A 19,580-nucleotide genomic window follows, 5' to 3' on the forward strand; every position below is an offset into this window, starting at 1 on the left:
ATGTAACCTGTGGGGTTTTTTTGAAACTCCCAGTCACGGCCTCCCTCCTTCGCTGGTTGCAACCGTAACACCCCCAAGTTGTCTTAACACGAAGAGGGGAAAAACTTGGTGAGAGGGCTCAATACAGTTTTTGTATTGTTTTAAAGTAACTCTAAGTAACATAAACATTAAATTACTCATAGCTAGAAAGTGCTTATAGGCTAGTGGACAACCTCAACTATCCTGGGAGTGGTCCTGTGCTTTTCATAGTAGTCTTAGAATTTCTTTTATGTATCTCACAGCATGGAGTGTCACCTCTGATCAACAGAGAGATAATCCAAGCCAGATATATCTTAGTTTTTTTCATAGTCACATTTTGTTTAAATTAGTTTATTTATCTATTTTTTAACTTTACAATATTGTATTTGTTTTGCCATACATTGACATGAATCCACCATGGGTGTACATGATTTCCCCTTCCAGAACCCCTCTTCCACCTCCCTCCCCATCCCATCCCTCATAGTCACATTTTTAAAAATAAACAAGTAAAATTAATACTATATTAACCAACAGATAAAAATATTTAACATATTAGCAATATAAAATTATTTCAATTATACTTTCCTTTTTTTGTACTGAGTCTCAAAATCTATTGTTTATTTTACATTGATGCACAACTCAAATTGGAGTAGCTACATTACAAGTGCTCAATAGTCACTGTATGGCTGCTGCTAAGTCGCTTCAGTCATGTCCGACTCTGTGCGACCCCATGGAGGGCAGCCCACCAGGCTCCTCTGTCCCTGGGATTCTCCACGCAAGAATACTGGAGTGGGTTGCCATTTCCTTCTCCAACTGTGTGGCTAGGAGCTACCATATTGGACAGCTCATTTCTAATTTACAGCAGTGGTTTCAGATTGTATTTTAGCAGTAGGCCATCTTCTTCAGATGAAACCTTTGGCTGAATCCTATTATGTAAATAATCAGGGCAGAGCTATCAGATTGGAGCGGAACAGGATATCAGAGCCGCATCTGATGCTCCCGTTTGTCCCTTCCCAAGCACTTCCAGGCAGTTCTTGAGGCAGCTCCATGAATCCATAGCATACAGTGGTACCCATTCTTCACTCATCTACAATTGATTTTAATCTTTCAAAGAATTACCTTCCAAACAAACTGCATTTAAATAATCATTCGTGTTCTCTTTTTTTTCCATTTCAGAGGCATGTATAGTTGCCGCTCAGAACTTTTAATCAGGATCAGATAACAAACGAGATTACAGTGAATTGGGAGTGAGGTTGGAGAGTAGTGGGAACTTTGCATTGTCATTGGCCCTATGATAGTAAATATTGACATTCTGTGAGGTTTTTTGGAAAGTTGAAGGTAGTACCTCTGCTGCCACTGTTACTAGATATGTGGGGCTATCATTCCACCTAGGATTGCCAGATAAAACACTGTATTTTAATTTCCTACGTATAAAAACACCAGTCCCAACTCCCTAGTTCAGTGCAGTGCTACTTGGGGGAGGAGAAACATTTGTTAATAGTTTCTAATCAGGATCAGGCAACCATCATTAGGTAAGTTAATGTCTCTTAACATCAGTCAATCAAAACAGGGCAACACCAGCTTTTTAAGAATTTTGTGGAGATTGGAAAAATTTTTAGTGATGTCAGCACAGTTTGAAAAATCTATAAATTTCTTTAGTTGAATTTGGGATCTCCTGAGTGAATTAATGATGATGGTTTAAAGCATGCCCAGGCTCAAAAATTCATCAATACCTTCAGATAATGGAATACTAGTCAGTATTAAAGACAGATGAGCTATCAAGGCTTAAAACGACACAGAGGAAACTTGAATACCTATTAGTGAAAGAGGCAGCTCTGAAAAGGCTTCATACTGTATGATTTCAACTATGTGACATTCTGGAAATGGTGTGGTTGCAGGGGGGCAGGGGTGGGGATAGGGAGAGATGAATAGGCAGAGCATAGAGGATTTTTAGGGTAGTGAAAATATTCTGTATGATACTAAAATGATAGATACATGTAATTATACCCTTGTCCAAACCCATAGAGTAGTCAACACAAAGAGGGAACCCCAATATAAACTACAGACTTAGGGTGATTATGCTATGTCAAAGAAGGTTTATCTTTGTTTAAAAAAAATTCCATTCTGGTGAGTCATGTTAATAATGGGGAAGGCTATGCATGTGTGAAGGCAGGAGGTATACAGGAAATCCTTGTACCTTTCTGTCAAAAGATTTTGTTGTAAACCTACAACTGCTCTAAATGAATAATAATAGTCAAGTCTTAAAGATAAAGTTCATCAACACAGCCTCCCTGAGATTGTATTCCAGGGATGACAGGGCATAGCTGGGTGAATCTTAAAGCCACCCTGAGTGTTTGTGCCTCCTCTTCTGTATTTGACGTGAACCCCGAGTATTCCTGGTCAATGCTTTCTATCTTTGATGTTCATTTCTTCTACCATCCTTTCTTCACCTACCACACACATCCTTTGCTGGTTAATGAATCTTTGTGCTGCCTTCTGATTTTGCAATATAGAGATTACAAAATTTGGGGACAAGTTTTCTCCTGGGTCATAAACTAGGTGAAAAAACAAAGGATGAATTCTTTCCTTCTTAAAGTATTAGCTGTCATACTAAGAAATGAGGGTGCATAAAGGGTATAGGGAAAATTTCCCACCCTAAATAAGTAATTTACCAAGTAGATTGTGTTTCATTCACATTTGACTGCCCAATAATATTAGGCTGTTACAAATTACTTAAAAGAACTAAAGGGGTTGGGGAAGGACAACCTACTAAGGACCAGTATGTATCTTTTATGCACCAGGTGTCTTTATAATTAGCTCTTTCCTTGCCTTCATGCATTTCACTTTGTATTTACCCTCCACACAAAACTGTTTTAAATAAAAATCCAGGCTGGTTAACCAAAGCCTCCTAACTCTCTCAAGCTGCCTCTCCTTCCAGTGTGGAATGACTCCACAGACAGACCCTGGGGTGGCTCTGCATTATTGAATTCATCCCACGGGGGTCAGTCCAAGGGAGAGCAGATGGTGAGCTGTTCTGAATTTCAGGGAAATACCAAAGCTGTCTTTATAGGTCCCAAGGTTCCTACAGATCCTTCGAAGCAATGATAAATGTAAGGTGTTTAACATGAAAAAAAAAATAGAAAACATTCTGGAAATTAACAAACTACCTTTTGCAAAAGACACAGAGTACCCTAAGTATGCAGATTTTGTAACAAATCAGTGTAGGCGATGTAAATGGAGTCCTGGCTTGTCACCCAGAGGTGACAGGTAGTACCTTTGGGAATTTCCCAGGATCCAAGCCAAATTGCTCCTGGCCTCCTAGAAAATGTAAGCAAACTTACAACCCAACTTTTGTGACCTAATCTTTTACACCCTTTTTTCCCCCTCTGTTAATTTCTCCTACCTTTAATTTCTCTTCATAAAGGAAAAAAAACCCACATTTTTGTGTTTTAAATTGAAGTAAGACACTGAAGCTATATTTTAGAAAACTGGCAAGGGCGAAGGAAAGAAGTAGGAGAAGATTGATTCTTTTATCAGAGACCACGACTGTGTTCCAGAACATGTAGGAAATTCTGTGTGAAGCTGGAGGGAATATAGAAATAGAATGGCTTTGAATTTATATCACTATAGGCAACCCCCAATCTAAGAAGTTTGGTAATAAAGATCTATTATCTGAGCTGTTGTTCAGAAGTCAAAATTCATTTTTTCACAGAAACATTATAAATGATTGAGTTCATAGATCAGATATGAAAAGTAGATTGAAATCCATAATGAATTTAAGATGAGGACTCAAGGTTCTACTTCAACTAACCACCCTTTACAATATTTTTCTAATGGAAAGATCTATAGATCACATTCCAGTGCATGGTATCAGGTACATTCCATGCCCCATCTATCTTCCTGCTCCTGCTTCTCTTTCTAATGCAGTGAACTAGAGCTCAGCTCTCCTGTTCCCAAACTCTCTCCAAAAGTTATCCCTTGCTAATTGCATAGAAAGAAATGCTTGGGTTAGTCATTCTTTGGGTCTCTGAATTAGGAGAGAAGTGTATTACCTCCACAGGAAGCAGACTTCCTCTACTTGGTCCATGTGTGAAGGCAAGTAGTATGATCAAAGAGCACTGCACTGTCAGTCAACAAACCTGGTCTAACTCTTGACTCAAACCATTCTCCATGTAAACCTTGACTGATGAATTCATGTGTCTGGGCATTCGTTTACATTTATTTAAAAATTAAATAAATAGGATGTCAAATTTCTGAGAAGAGAGTTTACACCTTCCTAGAGAATTTCAAAGGAACCTATCATGACAATGCTCAAAATTAAGAACTACTGGACAAAATGATCTGCTTAATTGTTTTAGCCCTAGTATTTTAAACTGCGAGTCTGGTGTTGTTTCTTAATTAGGAACTGCCCATTCATGATTTACTCATCAAGTTTTGGAGCCCTCGAAATCATTCTCATCCTCTCTACTAGTTAAACAATAAGCAGAATGATAAATAAAAACTATTACAAACTTTCTACATGATTTGTCATTCTCTGAAAATCTTTTCTTTTGCTGTAATAAAATATCTGTCATCTCCTAACCCATAATTTCCAAACTGAAAGTTTATATTGATTAGACTAACTGGATAATTTTTAGGTCTTTACTTGGTATCTCATAGACTTTGTTCTTCCATATCCTCAATCAATTCAGAGAAGGCAATGGCAACCCACTCCAGTACTCTTGCCTGGAAAATCCCAGGGACAGCGGAGCCTGGTGGGCTGCCACCTATGGGATCGCACAGAGTCAGACACAACTGAAGCGACTTAGCAGCAGCAGCAGCAATCAATTCACCTTTCTACTTCAAGTTATTTGACATATTCCTTGCTCCTATTTCAGATCCAAGACAGAGGTTGAAATCTAAGGTCAGTCTCATAACTTGAAATCTTTTTTTTTTTTTCTTTCAGGAAAAGGAGCATTGGACTGCTTATCCTGTGTGTGGAGTTACCACCTGGTGGGAGGACTCTGTAGCTCGGACTGTCTTGTGGGGGAGTACAGAGTGGGAGAGGTACAGAGCTGGGTGCGGTGTGCCTTCAACCATTGCTGCAGAGGGATGTGAGCTAGTTTCTGCTTGTCATTTTGGGCAAAGTCCAAAAAAATCATAAAATTGCTGCACACACTATAGCTCAGGTTTAATATTTGTAAATCTTCTACCATTGCATTGTGGAATAATGGTACTACCCATCTGTAGCCTTAATTCCAATCAAAGAAGCTGAGAAGACCTGAGAGAAATAATGGGAAGTTATTTAATGAGGAAAACAATATATTGCTCACAACCCTAGAAGTTTCAGGTCTACATAGGAATAGTATGCCAGAAATAATAACTGTCTTCTCTTCTCCCCCTCTGCTGACTAACCTGAAACATCTGAAAAATGTTAGAACTACACAACCAATGTTGGTCCTTCACCTCCTCCCTTCACAGATTATCAAGAGAGAGACGTTTCACTTGCTAGTGTAGAAATCATGGATTCTGAGTCCACTTTTTTTTTTTTTATAATTACTGAAGGATAATTGCTTTACAGAATTTTGCTGTTTTCTGTCAAACTTCAACATGAATCAGCCATAGGTATACCTGAGTCCACTAACTTCTTGATTGTGTTTCCAAACTTCAGAAATTAAGTAAATGGTAAAACTCACATGACCCAGCATATTCACATATGCCACTCTCTTTAAATTCAGATAAGAACCCTGAGTACACTTTGGAGAAACTGAGAATATGAGAGGTTAAATACAGTACACCGATAAAGATTATACAAGTAGTAAATAACAAAGTTGGGATTAAACCCAGGGGTTCTGACTCCTAATCCGGGATTTGATGAAATCTCAGCTGAGAAAGCATCTTATCAGCACCTGGAACTTGCCAAACAGTGGCAATTTCCATTCCTTCTCTTTCTGCCTTCCAAAATACAGAAGTGAAATAAGAAGGTATGTTCCCTCATCCACATTTTCAGCACCAGTGAAATGAAGCAGCCTATTGGAAAGGAAGTCACTTTACCTAATGTCTCAACAATCTTTCCACTGATATTTCACTATGTTAGCTAAACAGTCACAATTTATATTATCCTAGGGCAGAGGCACACAAGAATCTTAATAGCCACAGAGGCAGGGCAGATCATGTAAATGAGTGAAGAGTGCTGAGTCAAAAAAAACAGTGCAAATTTGACCATAGGCAGAATATGACATTTCATCTATGTGTTGGTGACATCAGAGCACATTCTGAGGATTGTATCAAATAGGAGAGCACAAAAAGGGGCCACTGCCACTCAGCTCCTTCTGTGATATGGGAGTGATGAATCCAGTGTTGATAAGTCTGATAGTTTTGAAAGAGAAACTCGGAACTGACTTATGTGTGAAATATCCCAATTTTGAAATGTAGGCAATGAGTTCAAATTTTTTCAAACCATGAAATCCAATTGAGTATGGACCAAACAAAACTTATCCTTGACCAGGTACAGCACATGGCTATCAAGGTGTAACCTGAGCTATTCTAGAAGCTTGTTCTCTCAGCAGATCTCAGAGGAAAAGCTCAACACTAGTTCCATCAAGTGCAGACAGCTGGTTCTGTCTTTCAACCAGAAGAGTTAAAATGGACCCAGAACAAATCACCTTTCTGCTATCCCCAACCTGCTTCCTTCCTTTATCCAGAGAAGAGGGAACCCCCATCTGGGAACTCTCAGTGCCTTGTTAATTTTTCCACACTCAAAAGGAATCTGATTGTTCTTAACAGGGGGAGAAATTTAACTGTGAAAAGTGCCACGAGAGCTGCATAGAATGCAAGGGACCTGGCCCCAGGAACTGTACCGTGTGCCCTGCCAACCTGGTGCTGCATATGGACGACAGCCGCTGCCTGCGTTGCTGCAATGCCTCCAATCCCACCGATGCCCAGGAGTGCTGTGACTGCCACGACACCGCAGGTGAGGGGAGGGGAAGAGAGTTTGCAGAACCAGAGGAAGGACATGTCCTCAGGATGCTCACAGGAGCATGAGGGAGAGAGGGATGGGACGTTTCAGAGGATTAATAGAGCTACCTTTTTTCCTAATGACTATTTAAATATATTTTTTAATTGAAGTATAGTTGATTTATGTTAGTTTCTGGTGTACAGCAAAGTGATTCAGTTATATATATGCGTGTCTGCGTGCTCAGGTGGTTCAGTCATGTCCGACTCTTTGCAACCCCATAAACTGTAGCCCACCAGGCTTCTCTGTCCATGGGATTTTCCAGGCAAAAACACTAGAACAGGTTACCACGCCCTCCTCCAGGAGATCATTCTGACCCAGGGATTGAACCCAGGTCGCCTGCATTGCAGGCAGATTCTTTACCACTGAGCCATGGGGGAAGATATATATGTTTATATTTTTTGTATAATATATAGTCTTACATATTTTTCCAGTATGGCTTATTATAAGATAAAGCTACTTTTTTATTGAGTGCTTACTATGTATCTAGAATATTTGGAATTTTCTGTCCACTATTTAAGTAGATATTATCAATCCCATTTTACTGATGAGAAGACTTGGGTTCAAAGGGTTTGATTAGTGTGTCCAAGTGTTTCCCTGGTGGCTCAAACAGTAAAGAATATGTCTGCAATGAAGGAGATCTCGGTTTGATCCCTGGGTCGAGAAGATCCCCCTGAAGGAGGGAATGGTAACCCACTCCAGTATTCTTGCCTGGAGAATTCCACGGACAGAGAAGTCCGTACCAATGTTAAGAGGCTCATGTGAAATTAGAATGTGGATCATTTGAACTCAAAGCCAGCATTCTCTCCATTCCTGTGCTGCCTCCCAGATTCAAACTCAAGCAGGTCTAAAGTTTCATCTTTATAAATTTATAAACTTTATTCTTTTTGTTTTGTTTTTTTTTTGGTTTTTCCTTTCTTAGGAAAAAAGGAAAAGAATCATCTATCACAGAAACTGATGCCAATATTATCTTGATTCTGTTGAAAAATCATTCTATGGAAGTCAGTTCAAATCCAGGGCTCCCATTAGAGACTTAAGACATTTTATAAATGAGTTTTAATTGAAGACTTTCTTACAAAACCCAATTTACCAATTCCAACCCCCTAACTCTCTCCCCACCCCAACTCCACTTGTATAGATACTTGGTTCTCATTGGCTACAAGCTTAGAAAGGCCCCAAACGGAGTGATATCTTTTAAAAAGAAAAATATAAAGTCTTGTTTTTTTTATTTAATTGGAGGCTAATTACTTTACAATACTGCAGTGGTTTTTGCCATACATTGACATGAATCAGCCATGGGTTTACATGTGTTCCCCATCCTGAACCCCCCTCCCACCTCCCTCCCCATCCCATCCCTCTGGGTCATCCCAGTGTACCAGCCCTGAGCACCCTGTCTCATGCATCAAAGCTGGACTGGCAATCTGTTTCACATATGATAATATACATGTTTCAATGCTATTCTCTCAGATCATCCCACCCTTGCCTTCTCCCACAGAGTCCAAAAGACTGTTCTGTACATCTGTGTCTCTTTCACTGTCTTGCATACAGGGTTATCATTACCATCTTTCTAAATTCCATATATATGCATTAGTGTACTGTATTGGTGTTTTTCTTTCTGGCTTACTTCATTCTGTATAATAGGCTCCAGTTTCATCCACATCATTAGAACTGATTCAAACGTATTCTTTTTTAACGGCTGAGTAATATTCCATTGTGTATATGTACCACAGCTTTCTTATCCATTCATCCGCTGATGGGCATCTAGGCTGCTCCCATGTCCTGGCTATTATAAACAGTGCTGCGATGAACATTGGGGTACACGTGCCTCTTTCAGTTCTGGTTTCCTCAGTGTGTATGCCCAGCAGTGGGATTGCTGGGTCATATGGCAGTTCTATTTCCAGTTTTTTGAGGAATCTCCACACTGTTCTCCATAGTGGCTGTACTAGTTTGCATTCCCACCAACAGTGTAAGAGGGTTCCCTTTTCTCCACACCCTCTCCAGCATTTATTGTTTGTAGATTTTTGGATAGCAGCCATTCTGACCGATGTGAGATGGTACCTCATTGTGGTTTTGATTTGCATTTCTCTGATAATGAGTAATGTTGAGCATCTTTTCATCTGTTTGTTAGCCATCTGTATGTCGTCTTTGGAGAAATGTCTGTTTTGTTCTTTGGCCCATTTTTTGATTGGGTCACCTATTTTTCTGGAATTAAGCTGCAGGAGTTGCTTGTATATTTTTGAGATTAATTCTTTGTCAGTTGCTTCGTTTGCTATTATTTTCTCCCATTCTGAAGGCTGTCTTTTCACTTTGCTTATAGTTTCCTTCATTGTGCAAAAGCTTTTAAGTTTAATTAGGTCCCATTTGTTTATTTTTGCTTTTATTTCTATTACTCTGAGAGGTGGGTCACAGAGGATCCTGCTGTGATTTATGTCATTGAGTGTTTTGCCTATGTTTTCCTCTAGGAGTTTTATAGTTTCTGGTCTTACGTTTAGATCTTTAATCCATTTACAGTTTATTTTTGTGTATGGTGTTAGAAAGTGTTCTAGTTTCATTCTTTTACAAGTGGTTGACCAGTTTTCCCAGCACCACTTGTTAAAGAGACTGTGTTTTCTCATTGTATATTCTTGCCTCTTTTGTCAAAGATAAGGTGTCCATAGGTGTGTGGATTTATCTCTGGGCTTTCTATTTTGATCCATTGATCTATATTTCTGTCCTTGTGCCAGTACCATACTGTCTTGATGACTGTAGCTTTGTAGTATAGCCTGAAGTCAGGCAGGTTGATTCCTCCTGTTCCATTCTTCTAAAAAGAAAAATATAAATTCTTAAAACATTCTATAGTGCAAAAGCATATCATTTCTTTGGGGTTCAGCTACATCATGGCTTGACAAAAAAAGAGACATCATATTTATGGGAGCCTGTCCATTTATAAAAAAAGTAAATCCCAGACCCCAAACCACTACTAGCCTTTTCTGTTTTATTTTTTATCAACCTTTTCATTTACTCCTAAATATCCTCTTTCGAAAAACTAATTATTTCCTCCTTTCAGCAATCCTGCCTCCGTGAGCAGCAATCCTGCCTCTGTGAGCAGCTGGTTTCCCCAGCTCTTCACACACATCTACCTTCAGGGTCTGATTGCCTAATATTCATGCTGTGTCAGCTAAGAATAACAACCCTCATTACATTGATGGCTTTAAATGAAACCAGAAGTGTGTGTATGTTGGATGTAGGGTTTTGCCAAGCCTTTTACACCTAAGAACTACTTAGTCATATTTCCTGGGCTTTCTGTAGCTCTTGAAGATTCACCTAGGGCAACTCTGCAAAAGACTAAATATTCTTGATAACCTGCTCGTTCTTTACTGAGACACTCTGCTCCTTCAAAGAAGAACCCATATCACAGAGGCTGACCCTAACTCTCCAGGCCTAAGACTGGAGGATAGTAAGACAGGATTGTATATGATGCCCTATTAATTGAAACAACCTCACAAAGTCTTTTATTGAGTCTCCTGTCTCAGACAGGGTTTATCACAAAGTACCACATACAAAGGGCTTCCCAGGTGGCTCCAGTGGTAAAGAATCTGCCTGCCAATGCAGGAGACACAAGAGACATGGGCTCCATCCCTAGGTCAGGAAGATCCCCTGGAGGAGGGCATGGTAACCCACTCCAGGATTCTTGCCTGGAGAATGCCATGGACACAGGAGCCTGGCAGGCTATGATCCATAAGGTCACAAAGAGCCAAACACGACTTAGCATGCACACACCACACACAGATTGCAATCCTTATTGCTTATCCTTCCCTCTAGTGCTTTACTATTTCTTCCAGTGGAAAAATTCTGTTCTAGTATATTAATGACAAAAGTAGTCATAATGGTATTGTTACTTTAGGAGATGAAATTCTGTTTGATGGGCAAAATCCCACGAGGATGAAAGTTAGGATAAAATTTAAAAAACTTGTTTATCATTAGCAAAAAGAAGGAAAGAAACACATAGTGTTTCACACCTAATTGGCCAATACATATTATGTAAAAGTTCAGTTCAGTTGCTCAGTCATGTCCAACTCTTTGCGATCCCATGAATCGCAGCATGCCAGGCATCCCTGTCCATCACCACCTCCCGGAGTTTACCCAAACTCATGTCCATCGAGTCGGTGATGCCACGTAACCATCTCATCCTCTGTCGTCCCCTTCTCCTCCTGCCCCCAATCCTTCCCAGAATCAGAGTCCTTTCCAATGAGTCAACTCTTTGCATGAAGTGGCCAAAGTATTGGAGCTTCAGCTTCAACATCAGTCCTTCCAATGAACACCCAGGACTGATCTCCTTGCAGTCCAAGGGACTCTCAAGAGCCTTCTCCAACACCACAGTTCAAAAGCATCAATTCTTTGGTGCTCAGCTTTCTTTGCAGTCCAGTTAACCCTAAAATAACTGGCACAGTATTATATTCATTAAGCTAGTGTACATAATGTGCCTAGAATCTCATAAAACATCCTGAGGGCAGAACTAGTTGGTTCAAAAAATATTTATGGAAAATGTACAGTTGTATTTCAACTTGTACATCCAATAATGCCTGCTAGTTTTTCTTTCTAGTTCTTTTATACTCTCACACTCCCATTTGGTGGGTTAAAGAATAGAAAAAAAAAAAAATAGCTAAATCATACCACCTGAATAAATGAGTGAAAATGAGTTCATCATTGAGTTATGAAACTGTTTTGGTTGCTCCATGTTCTCAATTAAGTCATCAAAACCAAGGATGATGAATGAGAGAGAGGCAGAGCTCTCAACTTCAGAAATCTTAGTTATGATAGAAGAAATCTATCACTCAATTTGGCAGTCAGAATTTAAAGATGAGGGGAGAAAAGAATTTAAAGATGGTAGTTTTCTATGAAATGGCAACCCACTCTACTATTCTTGCCTAGAGAATCCCCAGGACAGAGTGGCCTGGTGGGCTGCTGTCCATAGGGTCACACAGAGTCAGACACGACTGAAGCGACTTAGCATTCATACATGCATTGGAGAAGGAAATGGCAACCCACTCCAGTGTTCTTGCCTGGAGAATCCTATGGACAGAAGAGCCTGGTTGGCTGCCGTCCATGGGGTCTCACAGAGTCGGGCACGACTAAAGTGACTTAGCAGCAACAGCAGCAGTTTTCTTCCTGCCAGATAAGGTCCACAGGATGTCAGAAAGTAAAAAAAAAAAGCATTGCCAGTGTTTTGCCCTACTGTCTCCAGACAGCAGCCTAAAGTAAGGATTCCTGGGTTTGAATTCTGATCACTCCACAAACAACTTCTAACCTCTGATGATGTGATAATTCACTTTCTCTCTGTGGGCCTCAGTTTCCTCAACTATCAAGCAACAGACTGACCTGTGATTTCTATGGCCCCACACAGCAATGAGTCAATGGTTTTATAAATAATCTGTTCCTGTCTTTGAATGATGGGACAATCCTGTTGAATCAGGTTTAAATGTAAACCTGATTTAAAGCTGGGGAAAAGACTCAGTCTTAGAAAAAGCTAAAGTTGAAACAGAAATAGAGCATTTAACAATAACTGAAACGTGGTCCAAAATGGAATATTTCTCTCAAGAAGGAAATAGAAAAATTGATTTGGTAAGGTTGGACACTTGATGACTGACCCATGAGGTATGGGTATGACGGGGGACTCCCTTTGGTCCTCAGACTGACCTTCACCCTAGAAGAGTTTGTTGGTATCATCTGGGATAGGCTGAAACTCTCCCGGAGTACACACAGCAATTCTGTGGAGGGATATGCTCTCTAAGGAAATCAAAGACAGTGGTTCTTTGATCTGCTATTTTAGATTCAAAAGATAAAGGTGAAACCCTTTACTTCAGAAACTAATTTTCTCCGTTCCGTTTCTTCTCTGCCACCCTTCCCCTCTGTCCTCTTCCTTTGGGATCATCTTCCAACAGATGAGTGTATCCTTCGAGCAAGTGAGGTTGAGCCTGCAGGTGAGCGTTCCAAGACAGCCCTGTTGATCACTTCTTCTGTTATGCTGGTGCTTCTGCTCGGGGCAGCTGTGATTGTCTGGAGGAAATCTCAGAGCAGAGCCAAGTCAACAGAAAAAGCCGGCTATGCAAAGCTGGCTGAACCTAGCATGTCTTACTCCTCCTATAAGAGCAGCCATCGTGAAAGCTTTGAAGAGGATCAAGTGATTGAGTACAGAGACCGGGACTATGATGAGGATGATGAGGATGACATTGTCTACATGGGCCAAGATGGCACTGTCTACCGGAAATTTAAGTATGGGCTGCTGGATGATGACAATGAAGATGACCTGGAATACGATGATGAGAGCTACTCCTACCAATAAACAGAGGCCATGCCCACCCCACCACATTCCACTCATGGGCATGCATGTGAGCATTACAGTCTTGGATTTTATCCCAACATACCAGGCTGATGTGAGGGTGTTTGTCTTCTTAACCAAGAGTCCAACTAGAGTATATGAGAATGCTGAAATATTTTGTTTTTCTTTTGGATGGTTAAACTCAATTAACCATAATTATTCAACCATGATTGAGGGACAAGGATAAAATTCAGAGGAATTGTTCTCAAAACAATATCTCAAGACATAAAACATAGGAAGTTTAAAAAAAAAAGTGAAATTTTTGTGCAAACTGTTTCATGTGATTAAACAAAAAGAAATCGACCTATACAAATTCTGTTTCTCAGCTGCATGGTAGAGATATTTGCTACCTTTTCGATTTCTGATATTTCTGTAATTGATTTTGGGGGATGAAGAGACAAAAGAACTGTTTGTCTTAGGGGATTTTCCTCCCCTTTTAGTTCTCTTGGGGCAGAGATTTGTTCCTTAAGGGACCACTAAAAAAGTTCTCCTCCTCATGCCATTTATACCAATTACTCCAGCTCACTCCTGAGTAATAGAGACCGCTTCTACTGAGGCTGATCAGGATCTAATTATAGACAGGAAGAAAGACATGAGAGGTTGCTTCATAGCCAAGGAAGTATGTGTCCTCCATGCCCTGGTTCCTCTGCAGTAGTCCATAGTCATGATGTTTCTAGAGCAAGCTCAAGCAGGAGATTGGTGGCAGCAAGCCCAGGAGGAAAGACATCACTGTTTCTAAGAATGTCAGTCTTACACTCTAATGATTTTTCTAAGGGTGTTTCTGGTTAGAAACATCAGCTAAAACATCAAGTAATAAAACAAAATTGGCAATGTTAACCTAACATAAAATGGGATAAAATGACAAAAACTTCAGATACTCTTTAAAAAAAAAAAAAAGACTTTAGCTACTAAATTAAAGAGCTTTTATGAACAGCCCATCACAGAACTGTGGGCTCTCCACAGAAAAAGTTAGGATGGAGTCTAACATGGAAATTCCCAACATCCTGCTCACCAGCTTAATCCAGCTGCTAACCAGCCTTCCAATACTCTTCATCTCTATGATTTTTGTTTCTAGACATCCTAGGCATCCCTTTTCCCATCCTTCTGTCAAATACACTCTTGGATTTGTGCACACAGGACTGTTTTTCTGCAGGCAATACAGAGAAGAGCTCCTGCTAAGTGAAATTAAGTAAGCAGGGGTTTATGGCTTTTCTTGTCAAAACAGAAGTGATAGGCAGTCTTGGGAGTGAACCACCAGAAAGAGATATTTTCAGATAATGAAGATAATCACACAAAAAAATAAATGTATTTCACACTATGTACTAGGTACTGAGCTAGATAATTCCTTTTAAAAACTCACCCCATTTAATATCACTGTAACTTCTTGAGGTTGGTACCATTATTACTCTTTTTTTTTAATAGGAAAGCCAAGGCTTATGAAAAGTTAAATAGCCCAAGGTCACAGAAAGCTTATCAAGATTTAAGAAAAATAGGATGACTCTAAAGTGTGTGTTCCTAAAGGCTATGCTACACTGACAGGAAGTAAAAAAAGAAGCATCCTTAATCTAATAAAGGCCTATCTTATTTTATGATATGGCAACGTTATTATCTTTCCTGAATGTGTACATTTTCTTTTTTTAAAAAAACATATCACTAACACAGGAAATCTTTGTAAAGAAGTCTTCAGTTTACTGAAGGCCTCTGTGTTTCTTTAAGGGAAAGCTCTTGAAACAAAGATTGGCAAACTTTCTCTGAAAAGAGCCAGATAGTAAATACTTTAGGCTTTGCACAACTATCAACTCTGCCATTGTGGCATGCATGCAGCCAACCCACAACAAATGGGTGGGCTGTGCTCCAAGAAAACTTTATTTATGGACACTGAAATTTGGATTTAACATAATTTTCACATGTCATAAAATAGTATTCTTCTTTTGATTTTTTTCCTCAACCACTTAAAAATGTGAAAAACTATTCTTGCCTCAAGGCAGTACAGAAACAGGTGATGGGCCAGATTTGGCCAAGAGACTGTAATTTGCTGACAAAAATTCTTAAGAGACCACGTATATCATAGACACACATGCTATACTCCAAAAAATTTTGATCATTTAAAATCACCCCCTGAAAACCTATTTGAACCCTTTATAGATCCTTTTCCAAATCTTAGAAACAAATAGAAATGCATATAAGATAGCCATCTCATCATGGAGAACGAAATGGCAATCTACTCCAGTATTCTTGCTCGGGAAATCTCATGGACAGAGGACATGACTGAGTGACTGAGCATGTCGCACCAGCCATTTTATCAATGGAAGAATTCCTCATCTCTTGTTGTGTAATTGGAGTGTAGCCTATGGAAATAAGTAATTTTGTTTATACTGTGTTGTGCATCTTCCCTGATAATTCAAAACTCTGATAAGCTGAGTCTGACCTTTCTTTGTGTAGCCTGGAAATTGTTTTCCAAGAAAATTCTGTCTTTAGGATACACAATTAAGGATTAAATGAGGTCAAGATGACCTTGAAAACTAAGAAAAATTGTGTCATTACTCCATGTGATCCTAAAAAGAAGGCTCAAACTGCATATAGGTACTTTGACATCTTTCCTTCTTTGTTCACAGTTAGGCCATATTATTCTCAGACTTCTGAATATTCCACTAACAACTATCTAAAGAGATAAATATGTGGTTGGAAAACAAAGTCACCTTTTGGTTTTCTGCTTGCTGCTGTTAAGTCGCTTCAGTCGTGTCCGACTCTCTGTGACCCCACAGACAGCAGCCCACCAGGCTCCCCTGTCCTTGGGATTCTCCAGGCAAGGACATTGGAGTGGGTTGCCATTTCCTTCTCCAATGCATGAAAGTGAAAAGTGAAAGTGAAGTCGCTCAGTCATGTTCGACTCTTCATGACCCCATGGACTATAGCCTACCAGGCTCCTCCATCCATGGGATTTTCCAGGCAAGAGTACTGGAGTGGGGGGCCATTGCCTTCTCCGTTCTGTTTGCTAATAACTTGGAAATATTGAGAATCCTCATAGACTGGAAATACAGCAAGAGGCTGGGCAAGAACTTGGAAAGTTCTAGTTCATAGAACGTAATTTTAAATTTAAAATGAAATCAAAACCAGATAATGCTATAGCAGCTAGCTTATTAATGAATTACTTCTGAGTACTTTTTATGTGATTAGTATTATGCTTTACCAAGTAAGAGTACAAAGCAATGAAAGTGCTTCTTTCCCCTCCCTTTTATCCTTCTACTTCCAATGACTGAATTAGTCATGTCAATGTTAAACCTTCTTAAAAATCAAATCCAATCTGTCAGTCCCATCATCACTGGCTCAATTAGGCTCTTAGTCTCTCTCATCTGGACCTTTACTATAAAACTTCTCCTGACTTATTGCTGAACTTCAGTCTCTTTCTCCCAATTTATCTACCCTGCTGCTGCTGCTAACTCGCTTCAGTCGTGTCCGACTCTGTGTGATCCCATAGATGGCAGCCCACTAGGCTCTGCCGTCCCTGGGATTCTCCAGGCAAGAGTACTGGAGTGGGTTGCCATTTCCTTCTCCAATGCATGAAAGTGAAAAGTGAAACTGAAGTCGCTCAGTCGTGTCCGACTCATAGCAACCCCACGGACTGCAGCCTACCAGGCTCCTCCATCCATGGGATTTTCCAGGCAAGAGTACTGGAGTGGGTTGCCATTGCCTTCTCCGACTATCAGTGGTCATTTCTAAGTTCTATCAGATCATCACATTCAGGGCTCACTATCACCTACCTTGATTATAACATTCAAAATTTTGCAAGATGTGACTACTGCCTCTGTCTCTAATCTTAACATCCAGCAGTTCTTGGTGCCTCTTCATTTCCTAGCTTCTCCACTTAACACTCAATAGTACTGAATTACTTCTAAGGTCTCTGGGGTATATCGTGTTATCTCACATCCTTGGACATACAATGTTCACTCTCCTTGGAATATTCTGCCCCCACCCCTACTTTGACCTGGGACTTCTAAGGTCTCTGGGGTATATCGTGTTATCTCACATCCTTGGACATACAATGTTCACTCTCCTTGGAATATTCTGCCCCCACCCCTACTTTGACCTGGGAAATTTCTAACCATTCTTTAAAAATCATATTCCCTTATAACTTCTCTTGGGAGCCCTTCCCTGACCTTCTTGAAGAAGGTTAATCACTTTATCACTTCTCTGCTACCTAGATACTATGTGCAAATGGTAGTGTGCTTTCATATCATACTCTGTTAATAACTGTTTCATTTACATCTATATCTACTAAGAGACTGGGTACTTCTCGAGGCAACTACTATTTCCTTTCCAGAACCTAGCACAGTGTCCAGTACTTGATAAACAACCAAGAAATATTGATGGACTTGAACGTTAAGAAGACAGGACTCATAAATATGAAGTAATCAGGCAATGATATAGACATATATCATGCAGTCCATTCCTATTTAGTCTTGAGTGTAAATGATAAGGCAGGTGGTGCAGGTGATTCTGTCAGTTAAACACAAGAAGTATGAGATAAACACAAACTAGAACTTGTTAGGGGTGGCTTCATGGGAAAAGGACTCATACTTGGATTTGATTTGAAAAAGAAGAGAGGATGCAGAGTGTATTCCTCAAGGAAGTCACTGGAGTTAATAAGTTGTTGACCTGGCCTTTATAGTAATTATAATAATGTTTATTCACTAGGTGTGTATTAAGAATTTACCACATTCTAGACACTGTTTTGGAAATAACAATGAAATCAATCAAATCTTGGACCTTAGGAATTTGCAGTCTAGTGGGGGAGAAATAAATAATAACACAACTACCTTTTTGGATGCCTTCTACGTGCCAGCCACTGTCTTGGGCCCTTTTCTCATATGACCTCATTTAATCCTTACAGCACAAATGCTGTAGAGTACAAATGTGCTCCCTCTTTACAGATGAGTGCCATCAGACAGGGTGTGAGTGGTCCAAATGGGATGTGAATCTAGAACTTTAGTCCACCTTCCTTCTGCTGTACCACCCTGCTTCTAAGGGAAGAAAGAATATGGCCTTTGTCAGTAATTCCTGGATTTCACTTAGGGATTTTTTTTTTTTAGCTATATGGAATTTGAATCATCAGAAAGTGATGCCAGGGAAGCACCCATAGGATCCTGCAGTTCAGGTGCCTAATTTCACCTAGAGGCATAGTGTTGAGGGGTAATGAGGAAAGAAATAATTTTAGGTAATTGTGCACATTAACTGTGTATAAGTCAAACTATTAAAAAGTATTCATGAGAAAATAAAATACAATTTTAAAAGATTAAAGGTATACATGAGAGATTCTACCATATAAAAGAAAAAAATTTCAAACATTAAGAATTTCCAAACATGGAAATCAGAAGGGCATCAAGTGGGGAAAGAAGACTGCTATTTAGAGAAACTGGAGATAAAGATTTTAGGTGCTGAACACAAACACTTGACATTGGAATAGACCTTTTAAGATCTGTTCAGAGTTAAGGAGGTCTATTTCAGAGCTCATGAAAAAAGAAGCTGCTTAGGTTACTACCCAGTTGAAGACTGAAGTTCAGATGCCATCAACTGAAATAAAGAGTAGCTTGCATTTTACACTGAAATGTAAGAACTGTAAATAGATTGGGTTTCAAAAGGAAATATATGAATTCTATCAGTGAATGCTTGGCGTAGACTCTGGGTCTAACTAATTATCACACATAAACAACATCTGATACTGAAGAAGTGAGATAAAAATTTGAGGCTGTATTTGGAATTTCACTTTTAAAGCCTCCTATGTCTACCTTGGGAGAGTGAAAAACCTGGCCTACAACTCAACATTCAGAAAACTAAGATCATGGCATTCAGCCCCATTACTTCATGGCAAATAGATAGGGAAACAGTGGAAACAGTGACAGACTTTATTTTCTTGGGCTCCAAAATCACTACAGATGGTGACTGTAGCCATGAAATTAAAAGATGCTTACTCCTTGGAAGAAAAGCTATTACAAACCTAGACAGCGTATTAAAAAGCAGAGACATTAATTTGCCAACAAAGGTCCATCTAGTCAAAGCTATGGTTTTTCCAGTAGTCATGAATGGATGTGAGAGTTGGACCATAAACAAAGCTGAGTGCAAAATTGATGCTTTTGAACTGTGGTGTTGGAGAAGACTCTCGAGAGTCCCTTGGACAGCAAGGAGATCAAAGCAGTCAATCCTAAAGGAAAT

The 19,580-nt window shown here is 39.6% G+C and overlaps 1 protein-coding gene across 2 annotated transcripts in view; it reads left to right on the top strand.

The window, feature by feature from the left end:
* PCSK5 (proprotein convertase subtilisin/kexin type 5) overlaps positions 1-14,959 on the top strand; it is a 490,556-nt gene extending 475,597 nt beyond the window's left edge. For both annotated transcript variants that reach the window (XM_081505747.1, XM_081505752.1), the window contains 3 exons: positions 4,964-5,064; positions 6,784-6,970; positions 12,934-14,959. In XM_081505747.1, the coding sequence (XP_081361873.1) occupies positions 4,964-5,064; positions 6,784-6,970; positions 12,934-13,334 (689 nt within the window). In that variant the 3' untranslated portion in view covers positions 13,335-14,959. The remainder of the gene's footprint in view (positions 1-4,963; positions 5,065-6,783; positions 6,971-12,933) is intronic.
* The last annotated feature ends 4,621 nt before the right edge of the window (positions 14,960-19,580 follow it).

Source organism: Giraffa tippelskirchi, chromosome 1 (genome assembly GCF_054371585.1).
Source record: "Giraffa tippelskirchi isolate mGirTip1 chromosome 1, T2T-mGirTip1v1.2.pri, whole genome shotgun sequence".
NCBI classification, from domain to species: Eukaryota; Metazoa; Chordata; class Mammalia; order Artiodactyla; family Giraffidae; genus Giraffa; species Giraffa tippelskirchi.